Consider the following 13,712-nt stretch of genomic DNA (forward strand, 5'->3'; position numbering starts at 1 on the left):
GAGACGGCAAATTTTGAATAAATGGAAGTCATGTACTTAATACTGGATATGGGTCACCTGAATCCATTCACCTCAATTGACTGGCATATCTGCCACTTGGTAGATCTGACTGGTAACTTCAGCTTCTCCAGAGCTAAAGCTCCCTCCCTTCTCCCATGAGAGAGGCAGAGAATGGGTTGGGGGGGTTGGCATAATGATTAAGGTGTTTAACTCACATGCAAGTAGTACCAGGTTTGATTCTCACCAAGGGAAACTGGGTAGGCTTAAAATAGTCTACAAAGGCAAGTAGCCTAGTATTTACCTAAGAACCTATAATGCAACTGTCCTCCCCCTGTAGCTCTCAAGTTGAATTTACAACCCAAATCACTCACGGAACTGAGACAGATGATGTACCACCATAGAATTGAGGGTGGACAACTGCTGGAGAAGCTGAAATAGCTGGTTGGATCCATCGATCCATAAGACACCTATCTGTAGAGGTGAATAGATGGCATAACCTTAGAACCCTGTATCCACATGGACCATGCACTCAGGTTTTCAAATCCACAGCAATATCTCAGGACTAAAGTTTTGTAAACTGATGCCCACAGTCAGTGCCTCAGTTACAATAATGTACAACTGGACATTTATTTTTCTCCTGACTGAATTAACTGTGGTAATCAAATCCATGGAATGGCCCTTACATGCTGTTCAAACCTCGGGGACACTCAGGAGCTTCTACTTCATACTTGGTATTGAAGGGCATATCACTGAAAAAATATAAAAACAACTTCATAATAAGAAATGTTTCGTGCCCTGTTAGATGTCCTATTATCAGCTCTTCTCATCAGCACTACCACACTGCCACTCAGTCCCATTTCTTTAACATCTGCAAATATGAAAGACCACACAATGGCTTTCAAGTAGGGGGAATACATTGTGCATTTCCCACGAACAACATGGTGCTATAGCTAGAGCAATTTAGTTTGTGGAGCACAACACAAATAAAACTGCAGCACTCCATGCTGAAAATGGAGACCAACCATACAGACCCATTTCCTGTGCAGACCCCAATCATGTACTACTTGCCTCATGTCTGACAACATCATGCAAGTGTTCTGTGGCAGCAGGGTATAATTTCCGGAAGTATCACCAAGTTGCTGAAGTCCTGAATCATGAAGAGACAGAAGCGCAACTCCTGACCATACTTAAAAGGTGATGTAATTTGTACAGATCATGTTAATATTACAGACTGGGCCAGTCACAGGTGGTTTGGGGAAAAGGGCGCAGTCTTGTGCTGCTGCTCTAATGACAGGGCCTCTGTTAACGAGCGCAGGCCTGTTATGAAGTGGGGATACTGGTTGTAAGAAGTGGGCATGGCTGCTGAAGCCAGTTAAGTCAGCTGCTATCGGTGCATGTGGAGAAGCAGTTGTGCTCAGAATAAGGGGTGGGGGGAGGGGGTAAGGACAAAAAAGGAAAAGGTCTTATTGGTGGGATACTGGAGAGAGCAAAAAACACTTATTGTCAGACAATTTATGCATGTCTCATCGAGGGGAAGATTGAAGGTCAGCAAGCATAGGAGCAAAAATAGCATAAATACCAGTTAGAGAGAACAATAAAGTTAAAGCAGCATTTCAAGTGAATGTTAAAAAATCCATGTGGCACCTGCTTGGCAAGGAAAGGGGGGGGATTTCCCAAGTGTACTAGTTAAATTTTCTGCTCACTCAGCATGATCAACCACCTCACAGCATACCTGAAATCAGTCCAGAATAAATCACTTCTCCTACTAAATACAAATAAAGATGAGAAGAAAACAAATGTAGAACTTTAAACATATAATGGATGTCCTGAAGATGAAAATGGGGTGGCAAGAATGTGATGCTGACAGAAAGCAGGATGTTCCTTTACTAATTTAACAAACACAAAATGAACATACATCTTCCCAAACAGCATCAGCTTCAACTGGTGGTGCTGCTTGCTTCAGCATACTCTTGAAAGCAGATTCTTTCCTCTTCATCTTCCTTGCTTCCTCTTTTTCACGCTCACGTTCTCTGGCTTCTGCTTTTTCTAGCAACTGCAAAGAAACACAAACACAGCAGTGCTTAATTTGGAATTCTGATAAGAATTCACATCTATAAAGAAATACAAACACAATGGCAATGATAAAGTTGGAAGGCAGTTAAAAACTCACATTTTCATTTTCTTTTCAAGACATTATTCCTAGTAAACAGGCTTGCTGACTACTACAATGAACTGTTTTAGGTGAAGTTTGAATTTCTGTCAATTATTTCTGAGAATGCTGATATGAAAGGGATGCGTATGTGGGCTCTGCAGACATTTTTCCTGCAGGCTGGACAAAGTTATACATTTACCATCTACATCCCATTTGCACAGAAGCATACTCAGCATTTCATACAATTTTCTTCCATCAACAAGGCTATGTACACTTAGCAATTTGGATCTTTCTGGATGGCAGCTTGATGTGTGATGATTCCAAAGATTTCACCAAAAGACACAAAAGATGGAAACACAAAACATTTCTGAATGGACAAACCTGCTAAACTCTGCATCTTTTCCTAAACAGAGGAGTTACCACTGTAGCAAACAGGTAGAGCTAAGCTACCTCAAACAAATTCTCAACAGGCTTAATGCTGATGAATTATGAAGTACAGTGAAATGAACAATCACCACATAGATTTTCAAAAGAGGACTTCACCTGCTGAGCTAAAGATACAGAAATAGCCACAGCTGTCTTCTGCACAAATTCTGTTCATCAAGGATTAGTATATTTTTTGCTGAGGTGTCAAAAAAGAAGTTATGTTCTTACCATAATGTTCCATCTGTATTGTTGATCTTCATTCATGAATGATGGGAATCAGTTCCATCCGTGGAACATAGTCAACCGTTATAACAAGCTTGCACTAGCCATAAAAACTGTTGAGCTAAGCTTACCCACAGTGCTCTTCTCTCTATCACCTTAGACCGAGTTTGCCCGTAAGAAAGAAAGCAGAGGCTTTGTCTGAGCAAATTCCCTATCATGACGCTAGGACCAGATCCGAACCTCCAAGAGTCTTTTGGAGGGGGTAGGAGGGTGGGATGTCATGAATGAACGAAGATCAACAACACAAATGGAACATTACGGTAAGAACATAACTTCTTTATCTGATGATGTTAATCTTCATTCATTCATGACTGATGAGACAGAGTCCTTAGCTACTTCATGTCCTGGGAGGCCCTATGGAAGGATACTGCTGAGAACCATTGAGCCAAAGGATGCTCTCCCCCCTGGAGACAAAGTCCAATTTGTAATGAGTGATAAATGTATGAGTAGTAGCCCATGTTGCTGCTGCACAAATGTCATCCATGGAAACTCGAATGGAAGGCAACAAATGTCACAACTGATCTGGTTGCATGTGCTTTGACCTTAGTTGGTAGAAGGACTTTGTTTTGTTGGTAGGCAAAGGAAATACAATCTCTCTAAAGTAACCTTAGCTAAATGGCTGAAACAGGTTTTCCCAATTTTGGTTCTGAGAAGGATACGAATAATTGGTCATATTTCCATAGTGATTTAATCCTGTCCAAGTAGAAACGTAATTGTCTACGCACATCCACCAAGTGCAGATAATATTCTCCTTTAGCAAAAAAATTGGGGAAGAAGACTGGCAGGTCAACTGTTTGATTAATAGTCATATCCAAAATAACTCTGAGTAAGAAGTAGAGGTTAGTCTGGAGTGATGCTCTGTCTTTATGGAAAACCACGTAAAGGCATTTTATGCACAAAGCTTGTAGTTCAGATATTCGTCTTGCTGAGGTAATTGCTACCAAGAATAGAGTTTTCCAGGCTAAAAATTTCATATCACAAGTGGCAGCAGGCTCAAAGGGAGGATGAGTCAAGTATTGTCCAGTACAGAACTCACCGTAGCCAAAAAGGGGTCTAGTCTTTTCTTTTGAGACCAAAACTATGAATCTTTTCCATTTGTTGAGATAAAGTTTCTTGGTGGATAGTTTGTGGGAAGCCAGAAGAATATTTCTGTGAAGATTGGAGGAAGACGGGCGAAGGCTGCCAGCGTAGTCAAATAGAATTTGATACATAATTCTATCAGTTGTATAAATAAATGTAAACTACAGGCTTGTGTTTTTAAATGAAAGAAAATACTGTAAAATGTGAACTTCAAGATTGTTGCAACATTGCCATCTGCTGTAAGGAAAACCAAGCCAAGCATTTCAAATGCGTCTTTTGAAGTTGAAAAGAGCTTATGAATCTCTCTGATGTTTTACAAGTCGGCTCCAGTGAGTCTGGATGAAGGTTTCAGGCCTATTGTTTTAAGGTTAAAGTTAAGGGCCAGAATTTACATGTGGAAGGTGCTTTATTGCTCTGGTTTCTGCTAGAGTGTATATGTAAAATGCCTTTTATTATTGTAGTCTCCTGAGCAGGTGTTAGCTTGCTAAATACTGCAGTTTGTTTGCCTGGGAACTTCAGACCAAGTGTCAACATGATGTAATTTGGGAGGGCCTTAGAGAGCTGTTGGTTAGTGTTTAAAAACTATTGTTGATAGAGAGACTAAAAAGCATTTTGATCTTGGACATCTAACCCAGCACTGCTTATGCTTTATGTATGTAAGTAGGATTATAGCACTGTGATTTCTCTTAGGAATAGTTAAACTTAGAAGAAAGTTAGACTAAGTATTTTTCTTTGAAATCAGATCTTTCCTACAATATTGTTTTATGTTTCTGTGTGATCTCTGAACTTGAGTAGCATTGTACTGTAGTAGTTTTGTCTTGTGTTTTAATTATTTATTATTAAATATTTTAAAACCTTTACCTGTGGCTGGTTTATGTAGAGATAATTTAACCTCTAAAGTACATTACATATTTATTTACAGATTTTACTGTCTGCGTCACTCCAAATTAAGCCTTGACTGATTAGTCATACTACCATTGGATTATAATATTGCACAGTAATAAGTGGACAAGAATAGTTTTTTTCCAGGCTAAAAGACCCTTTTAAGGGCCTTTTAGTAGCTGATAATTATTAGCTGGGTGGTGGCAGGAATTACTACCATATGGTCTGGGTAATATGAGCACAGCTGGAGAACCTGTGGTAGCCTTTTACCAGGAAGGTCTGTGTGGTTGTACAACCTCTTCTCAAAGTGTGTGTGTGTGTTGTGTCAGCCACTTGGGCAGGAACACGAAGCACTGGCTGGACAGAGAGGTCACTGGAGGTTTTAGCTTGCCCAACTAAGCTGAGGCCTGGACCCTATAGCTGTGCCAGTGGGGAGTCTTATTGGGGTCCTGGTGAGCAAGGGAGAAACCAGCCCCAGACTGTGATCTCTGTGTGCACTTAAGGGAAATTGTACTTTACTGTGTGTATTAGTTATCCTTTCCTCTTCTAGGAGATGTCCACCATGGTGTTAGTGGTGAAGATTGAGGCTCCTTGATTGCTGGGCCAGGGCACGGTCATCGCATATTGGTGGCAGTGGTTGGGATATCCTATCACATATTGGTTTGCTGTGGTGGGATCCACATCACATACTGATTAGTTGGCAAACACTAATTGGCTTGTAGTGGTGTGGGTAGAGTGAATAAGTGAGCTTATGTACAGTGATCTCTAAAAGTGTTTTGTACTCTAAATAAGCCACGCAGTGTATACTCAAAAGTTCAGATCACAACTGCTTTATTTCTTTTGTTAGCTTAGTTAGTCAGGGTGAGCAGGCAGCATGTCAGCACAGGAATATGGAAAGCTGACAAGGAGCCAGCTGGCAGAGATGTGCCAGGCTAGGGGACTGGTGCATGGAAACCTGACTAAGACAGACCTGATGGCAGCCTTGGTTACACCTGCATCAGAAAACAGTAGCCTGGAGGACAATCAGACTGACAGTGGAGATACAATATCCTCGGAGAATGGACAGCTAACCTTTCTGCAGTGGACTTAAAAATCCAGCTGGAGCTAGAGAGACTTGAGTTGGAGGTCAGGCGTATGGAACTAGAAAGCAGCTGAGAAAATAAGGAGTCTAAAAGCTGAGGAAAATGAACAGCAGAGGAGGCATGAGAGGGAAATGCTGACTCTTCATCAGAATCATGGAGGTAATGGGGAAGGGAGTACCCGGACCCCAGAAGCACAAAAGGTCAGTATATTTCTTCCACAGTTTAAAGAGGGGGATAATTCTGATAGCTTCATTCATACGTTTGAGCAGGTATGCAAACAGTATAAAGTTGACCAAGGGCTCTGGGTACGGTTCCTGACCCCCTTACTCCATGGTAAAGCTGTAACTTCTTTAGCAAAAATGCATGACACTGACTGTTTTGATTATACTGCTGTAAAAAGACTTGTTGGAATGTTTTAAGCTAACACCTGAAATGTATAGAAAAAAGTTTTGTGAGCACTGACGCAAGGCAGATGAAAATGTATGTGAATATGTTGCTGAACTGAGCACTTATTTTCATAGCTGGGTGTGTGGATGTCAGGTCGCCACATTTGAAGGGCTGGCAGACCTTTTGGTAAGGGAACAAACCCTTAGCACTTTGCCCGAGGACATGAGGATCTGGTTAGCTGATAGACAGTGTGCTACTTCAGAGGAGTTGGGGAAGAGGGGAGACCTAATACCTAGCAAGCACGGCAGCCCTGCACAGGAAAGTGACCCCCAGTACTGCTCATGGGAATAAAAGAAACCAGTGGGCAGCACAGACTGCCGCAACAGAATCCACCAGTAACAGGGGAAGCCACTAGTCCAGGTACACATCCAGGAGCTAGGGTTAAATGTTTTGAATGCAACCAGTGGGGTCATGTGGCATACAGATGTCCACGGAGACAAGGTGGGGAACCAAAAGTGAGGGAGCCAGTAAGTGGGAAAGACAAAATGCCAACAGTGGGTTGTCTTGAGACAACAAGGGTATGGAAGTACCATCCTGCAGATGTCCTGAGAGGGAAGGATTTGGATGAGGCAGTACTATGTACTTATGCAGTTACATGCAGTGATGCTAGGAGATAAGCATGAGGGTCTGGTAGCCTGGGGAGACCCAGACATATTGCACACTTGCAGCCAGCACTGCTGAGGTTGGTTACTTCAGGGAGTGAGCTACGCTGTAGCAGTGAGACTGAATGTGAGCCACAGCTGCTTGTGGGTACTGATGGTCCCTTGGACAGAGTGACTGCAAAGGTAGAGGTGAGTAGTAGTACCCAGGCTGACAAGTGAGGCACCACTGTCAGAGGATGCCAGACTTCCTGTGGAAGGGGACCTGGGAAGGGTTACAAGGAGAGACTTGAGACAGGCTCAGCTCTCAGACCCTACATTGCAAGGCCTGAGGCAGGTAGCTAGGGAGGCACCTGATTCTCAAGGGAAGAGGGAATCTGTATACTGGTACAAAGGGTTACTGTACAGAGAGTGGACCCCTGAGGGAGGGCTAGAAGATGAGAGAGTACAGCAGTTGGTAGTGCATAGAGCTTACCATCTGGTGCTTCTAGCCATAGCCCATGATATTCCCTTTGCAGGTCATATGGGCATAAAACGTACAAAGAGGCGTACTCTGCCAAACTTCTATTGGCCTGGAATTTCCAGAGATGTAACAGGGCACTGCAGGACCTGTGAGCAGTGCCAAAAGGTAGGCAAGGCAAGAGACAAGGTGAGAGCTCCTTTGATGCCTTTGCCTGTGATTGAGGAGCCATTTCAGTGGGTAGACATGGATATTGTGGGTCCTCTGAGTACCCCACGTTCCACGGGGAAAAAGTATATCCTAGTGATTGTAGATTATGCTACAAGATACCGTGAGGCAGTGGCTTTGCCCTCCATTGAGGCCGAGAAGGTGGCAAATGCTTTGCTAGAGATTTTCAGCAGGGTAGGTTTCCCAAAGGAAATACTGTCTGACAGAGGAGCCAATTTTATGTCCGACCTGCTGGCTTGTCTGTGGAAGTCCTGTGGGGTGAGGCACATGAAGATCACCCCCACCATCTCCAGACTAATGGTCTTGTTGAGAGGTTAAACTCTACAATCAAGTCCATGCTAAGGGCATTTGCAATTCAGTTTAAGAGGGAGTGGGACAAATATTTTCCCCATCTGTTGTTTGCTTACAGAGAGGTTCCACAGGTTTTTCACCCTTTGAGTTGCTGTATGGGCATAGGGTGAGGGGACCTCTAAATTTAATTAAAGAGGAATGGGAAAGTGAGTGTGAGTCTCACAAAGAGTCTGTTGTGGCATATGTCCTGAAGCTCAGGACAAGGCTCAGGGAACTCATGGGCCTGGCCCAGGAGAACCTGGCAGAAGCCCAACAACAGAAAAAGGTGTGGTATGATAGGAATGCTCGAGCTAGAGAGTATGCTGTAGGGCAGCAGGTGATGGTTCTCATTCCTATCAGACACAAGTTGCAAGCAGCTTGGGAGGGACCCTACAAGGTGGTAAGAAAGATAAGTGATGTTAACTACATGGTGGAACTGCTAGGCAGAAGGGCAGGGGCAAAAATTGTACCATGTTAACATGATGAAACCTTACCATGATAGGGAGGCCCTTGTGCTGAGCATTTGCAGTGGATTGCAGGAGGAGTCAGAGAGATCTTGTGACTGATCTCCTCAGTGAGGCTCTGGCTGATATCTCGGTGAAAGGGGTAGCTATGTCCCAGCAGCTATCTCCTACCCAGGTTTGAGAAATCTGAGCAGTGTTGCAGGAGTCTGGGGGCATGTTCACCAGGAAACCAGGGGCACCCACCTGGTGCAGCACCAGGTGGATACAGGCACCCAAAGGCCTATCAGGCAGGCCTCTTACAGGGTGCCTGAGAGTGTCAAACAGACTCTGAGGGAAGAGGTACAAGAGATGTTGGAACTAGGGGTGATTCAGGAGTCCAACAGTCTCTGGGCCTCCCCAGTGGTACTGGTGCCAAAGAAGGATGGCAGCACCAGGTTCTATGTGGATTACAAGAAATTAAATAGTCACACAGAGGCAGATACTTACCTCATGCCTAGGACAGATGAGGCCCTAGAGCAGCTGGGTGGGGCTAAGTAACAACCATTGATCTTACCAAGGGTTATTGGCAGGTGCCCTTGACTCCCAGTGCTAGAGAGAAGTCAGCCTTTGTGATTCCTTTAGGCTTGTATGAGTTCACAAAGATGCCGCAGCAACTTTCCGGAGGCTGGTGGATAATATCCTAGCAGGAGCAGGAGAGTTTGATCTTGCTTACATGGATGATATTGTTATCTACAGCCATTCCTGGCAACAGAACCTTCAGCATGTCAGAGAGGTGCTGGGCAGACTACAGAGGGCAGGGTTGACCACTAAGCCGAGCAAATGTTAGGTGGGTATGGCGGAGGTCTCCTACCTAGGACATAGAATGGGGAGTGGTAAGATAAGGCCAGAACCCGCCAAAGTGGAAGCCTTTCAGGCACGGCCTACACCTGTTACCAAAAAGCAGGTGAGGCCATTCTTAGGGACAGCAGGGTACTACAGAAAGTTTGTTCCTAATTATAGTACCATGGCTGCTCCCCTCACAGACCTGACAAGGAAAAACAGGCCAGATAAGGTAGTGTGGACCCCAGCATGTGAGCAGGTATTTCAGAAGCTTAAGGAAGCTTTGGGAGGACCCCCTGTGTTAGCCAGTCCAGACTATAGCAAATAATTTGTTGTGCAGGTGGATGCTTCAAACTATGGATTGAGGGCTGTACTTAGCCAGATTTCTTCAGAGGGAGAAGAGCACCCAGTGGTTTATCTCAGTCATAGGCTCCAACCTAGGGAGGAATGCTATGCAGCAGTAGAAAAGGAATGTCTAGCCATAGTGTGGGCACTACAAAAATGTCAGCCTTATCTGTAAGGAAGAAAATTCACTGGGATGACAAATCACAACCCTCTAATATGGTTAAACAGAGCCAGTCAGCAAAATGCCAAGTTGCTAAGATGGAGCCTGGGGTTGCAAGCATATATGTCAGTGCAGCACCACAGTGGGAGTAGCAATGCCAATGCAGATGGGCTCTCATGACAGGGAATGGGGTGAGGTACACCCAGAAAGACCTGACACATTCAGGCAATGTTTCTCAAGGGGTACTTGAAAAACTTGCTTGAGTTTCCCGGGTGGGAAGAGATGTGAAGACTGGAGGCAGATGGGCGAAGGCTGCCAGCCTAGTCAAATACAATTTGATACATAATTCTATCAATTGTATAAATAATTGTAAAATACAGGCTTTTGTTTTTAAATGAAAGAACACACTGTAAAATGTGAACTTTAAGATTGTTGCAACATTGCCATCTGCTGTAAGGAAAACCAAGCCAAGCATTTCAAATGTGTCTTTTGAAGTTGAAAAGATTTTATGCATCTCTTTGATGTTTTACAAGCCAGCTCCAGTGAGTCTGGATGAAGGTTTTAGGCCCATTGTTTTAAGATTAAAGTTAAGGGCCAGAATTTACATATGGAAGGTGCTTTATTGCTCTGGTTTCTGCTAGAGTGTATATGTGAAATGCCTTTTATTGTTGTAGTCTCCTGAGCAGGTGTTAGCTTGCCTGGGAACTCCAGACCAAGTGTCAACATGACGTAATTTGGGAGGGTCTTAAGAGAGCTGTTGGTTAGTGTTTAAAAACTACTGTTGAGTGAGAGACTAAAAAGCATTTTGATCTTGGACATCTAACCCAGCACTGCTTATGCTTTATGTATGCAAGTAGGATTATAGCACTGTGATTTCTCTTAGGAATGGTTAAACTTAGAAGAAAGTTAGACCAAGTATTTTTCTTTGAAATCAGATCTTTCCTACGATACTGTTTTAAGTTTCTGTGTGATCTCTGAACTTGAGTAGCATTGTACTGTAGTAGTTTTATCTTGTGTTTTAATTATTCATTATTAAATATTTTAAAACATTTACCTGTGGCTTGTTTATGCAGAGATAATTTAACCACTAAAGTACATTACATATTTTACTAAGTCACTCCAAATTAAGCCTTGACTGATTAGTCATACTACCATTGGATTATAATAGTGCACAGTAATAATTGAACACCCTTTAAGGGCCTTTTAATAGCTAATAATTATTAGCTGGGTGGTGGCAGGAATTACTACCATATGGTCTGGGTAATAGGGGCACAGCTGGAGAACCTGTGCCAGCCTTTTCCCAGGAGGGTCTGTGTGGTTATATAACTTCTTCTCAAAGTGTGTGTGTGTGTGTGTGTGTGTGTGTTGTGTCAGCTACTTGGGCAGGGACATGAAGCACTGGTTGGACAGAGAGGGTACTGCAGGTTATAGCTTGCCCAGCTAGGCTGAGACCTGGACCCTATAATCTGTGCCAGTGGGGAGTCTTATTGGGGACCTGTTGAGCAAGGCAGCAACCAGCCCCAGACTGATGTGATCTCTGTGTGCACTTAAGGGAAATTTTACTTTACTGTGTGTATTAGTTATCCTTTCCTCTTCTAGGAGACGACCTCCCTGGTGTTAGTGGTGAGGACTGAGGCTCCTTGATTGCTGGGCCAGGGCACGGTCATCAGAGTTTCATAGAGGGGAGGATAGATTATTCTGTATGGCAATTACTGGAAGCGGAAGAATCAAGCTGTCAGCTTGAGACGGGTGTGACAGCCATTCCAGAGTTGGATCCAGAATCTACGGTTGGTGGACTAGATGAGGCCAAAGAAAGGGGAACCAAACTTGTTGGGGCCAATAGGGTACAATGAGGATCACTCTGCTTTTCAACCGAAGAGCTTTCTTTAGGAATTGTGGGATCAGTGGAAAAGGGGTAAAGGCATAAAGGAGTCCCATGGGCCAATCGTGTATTAGAGTATCCCTCGGAGACTCCCCCTGAGGGGTAATTATGACAAAATAGCTACTGCATGTGGTTTGCGGGGGATGTGAATAGATCGCAGTAAGGCTGGCGCCAGCGGCTGAAGATCTTTGCCGCTAAGACCGGGTTGAGGGACCACTAGTGACGCAGGAGAATGCATCTGCTCAGCTTGTATGCAATCACGTTGGAATCCCCAGGAATGTGCGTTGCTATCATAAAATGGTTGGAATATATTGCCCATTGCAGAACTCTCATGGCTTCACGACACAACGGTAGGATTTGGTTTCCCCTTGTTTGTTGATATACCAGACTATGAACATGTTGTCCGACTGGATAGCAACTGTCCCTGAAGGGAGGACAGATCGGAATGCTTGCAATGCTAGAAGCACTGCCCTCAGTTCTACAACACTGATATGCAGGTTGGCCTCCACGGGGGACAAAGTGCCTCGGACTACCTTTCCCTGCAAATGTCCCCCACCCCACCCCATCAGGGAAGCGTCATTGGTCACTATGGCCTTGGGCTGAGAGGGTGAAAAGGGACAATGCCATAGGTCGTTTTCTGGCTTCATCCACCAAATTAAGTCTTGTTTGCATTGATTTGTTATGCGGATCAGAAAGTTCATAGGATGAGTTAAAGGGGACCACTGTGATGGTAGGAGCCATTGTAGGAGTCTCATGTGTAGATATGCTAGGAGAACAATAGTAATCGATGTTGCCACTGACCCTAGTAGTTGAATGACTGCATGAGCTGAAACCTTGTCCTGAGAGAGTATCACCCGGAGTTGAGAATTAGGTCTTTGCAGCCTGTGAAGCCGGAGGGAGACTAAGCAAGACTGAGTGTCAAAAGTTGCTCCTATGAATTCCAGATTCTGAGTAGGAGTCAATTTGGACTTTTCTTCGTTTATTGAGATCCCTAAGGATCTTGCTAGCTTTAGTGTGTAAAGTAAGGCTAGAAGCAGCAGGCGCTTGGTAGCGGAGGTAAGGAGCCAATCATCTAAATACGGAAACACCTGGAATCCTTCAAGTCTCAAGTGATCGGTTATCACTGCCATGCATCTGGTGAACACTCTGGGGGTTGTAGAGAGACCAAATGGCAGCACTCTGAATTGGTACTGACTGGCTCTCAACTAGAAGCGGAGGAATCTCCTTGAGTATTTGTCCATTTTTATGTGATAATACACATCCTGGAGATTTATCAAGCGCATCCAATCATCTTTCCCCAGGAACGAAAGGACAGACTGAACAGTGACCATCCAGATTTTTGTCTGTCTGCCAAACTTGTTTAGAATGCTGAAGTCCAAAATTGGCCTCCAGTCCCATCTTTTCTGGCACTAAAAAGAACCTTGAGTAAAATCTGGATTCTATCTGGTCTGGTGGGACTGTCTGGATGACTCTTTTTAGAAGCAGATTTAGTATTTCCTGAGCTGCTGCATCCCTTTGACTGGGTGGAACTTCAGGAATTTGTCTTTGTGGCTTCGGGAAAGAATCGAACAGGGATGTGATAACCTCTAGCAATTACAATCAGCACCCAATAATCTGTCATTATGGATTGCCAGGCAAGGGCTTCCAGAGGTAAGCAATTGGGCAGCTCTTCAGGACCGCTGGTAGGGTTGCTCAGAGAAAGAGTCTACAGATCCTTGATTACGTGGACCCCCTCTGCCTCAGGAGGGGCGTCTTCCTGATGAGTTTCCCCCTCTGCCCCGGGGGGTAAACTTGTTACGTGTGTCATGGAAAGGACCCTGGGCTTTCCTGTACCACATCTTTCCACTCCTCCAATTCCTAGAGTAGGATTGCTGGGGAGTGGAAAAATGCACACTCACGGCAGACAGGGTCTTGCCATCCTTTTCACACCTGGCTAATAGGTCTTTTACCTTTGGGCCAAAAAGAGAGGAAGCATTGAGAAAGGAAGACATAAAAGGGTCCACAAAATCACACAGGTGCATCCAGGCACGACGTCTCATGACAATGCCTGCACTCGCTGCTCTAGCCGCCCCTT

The 13,712-nt window shown here is 44.3% G+C and overlaps 1 protein-coding gene across 3 annotated transcripts in view; it reads right to left on the reverse strand.

Annotated features, from left to right (window-relative positions):
- PRPF40A (pre-mRNA processing factor 40 homolog A) overlaps nucleotides 1–13,712 on the reverse strand; it is a 3,102,395-nt gene that overhangs the window by 1,346,248 nt on the left and 1,742,435 nt on the right. For all 3 annotated transcript variants that reach the window (XM_044074905.1, XM_044074903.1, XM_044074904.1), the window contains exon 20: nucleotides 1,916–2,053. In XM_044074905.1, the coding sequence (XP_043930840.1) occupies nucleotides 1,916–2,053 (138 nt within the window). The remainder of the gene's footprint in view (nucleotides 1–1,915; nucleotides 2,054–13,712) is intronic.

This window comes from Protopterus annectens, chromosome 6.part0 (assembly GCF_019279795.1).
Source record: "Protopterus annectens isolate FY-2018-M chromosome 6.part0, PAN1.0, whole genome shotgun sequence".
NCBI classification, from domain to species: Eukaryota; Metazoa; Chordata; order Ceratodontiformes; family Protopteridae; genus Protopterus; species Protopterus annectens.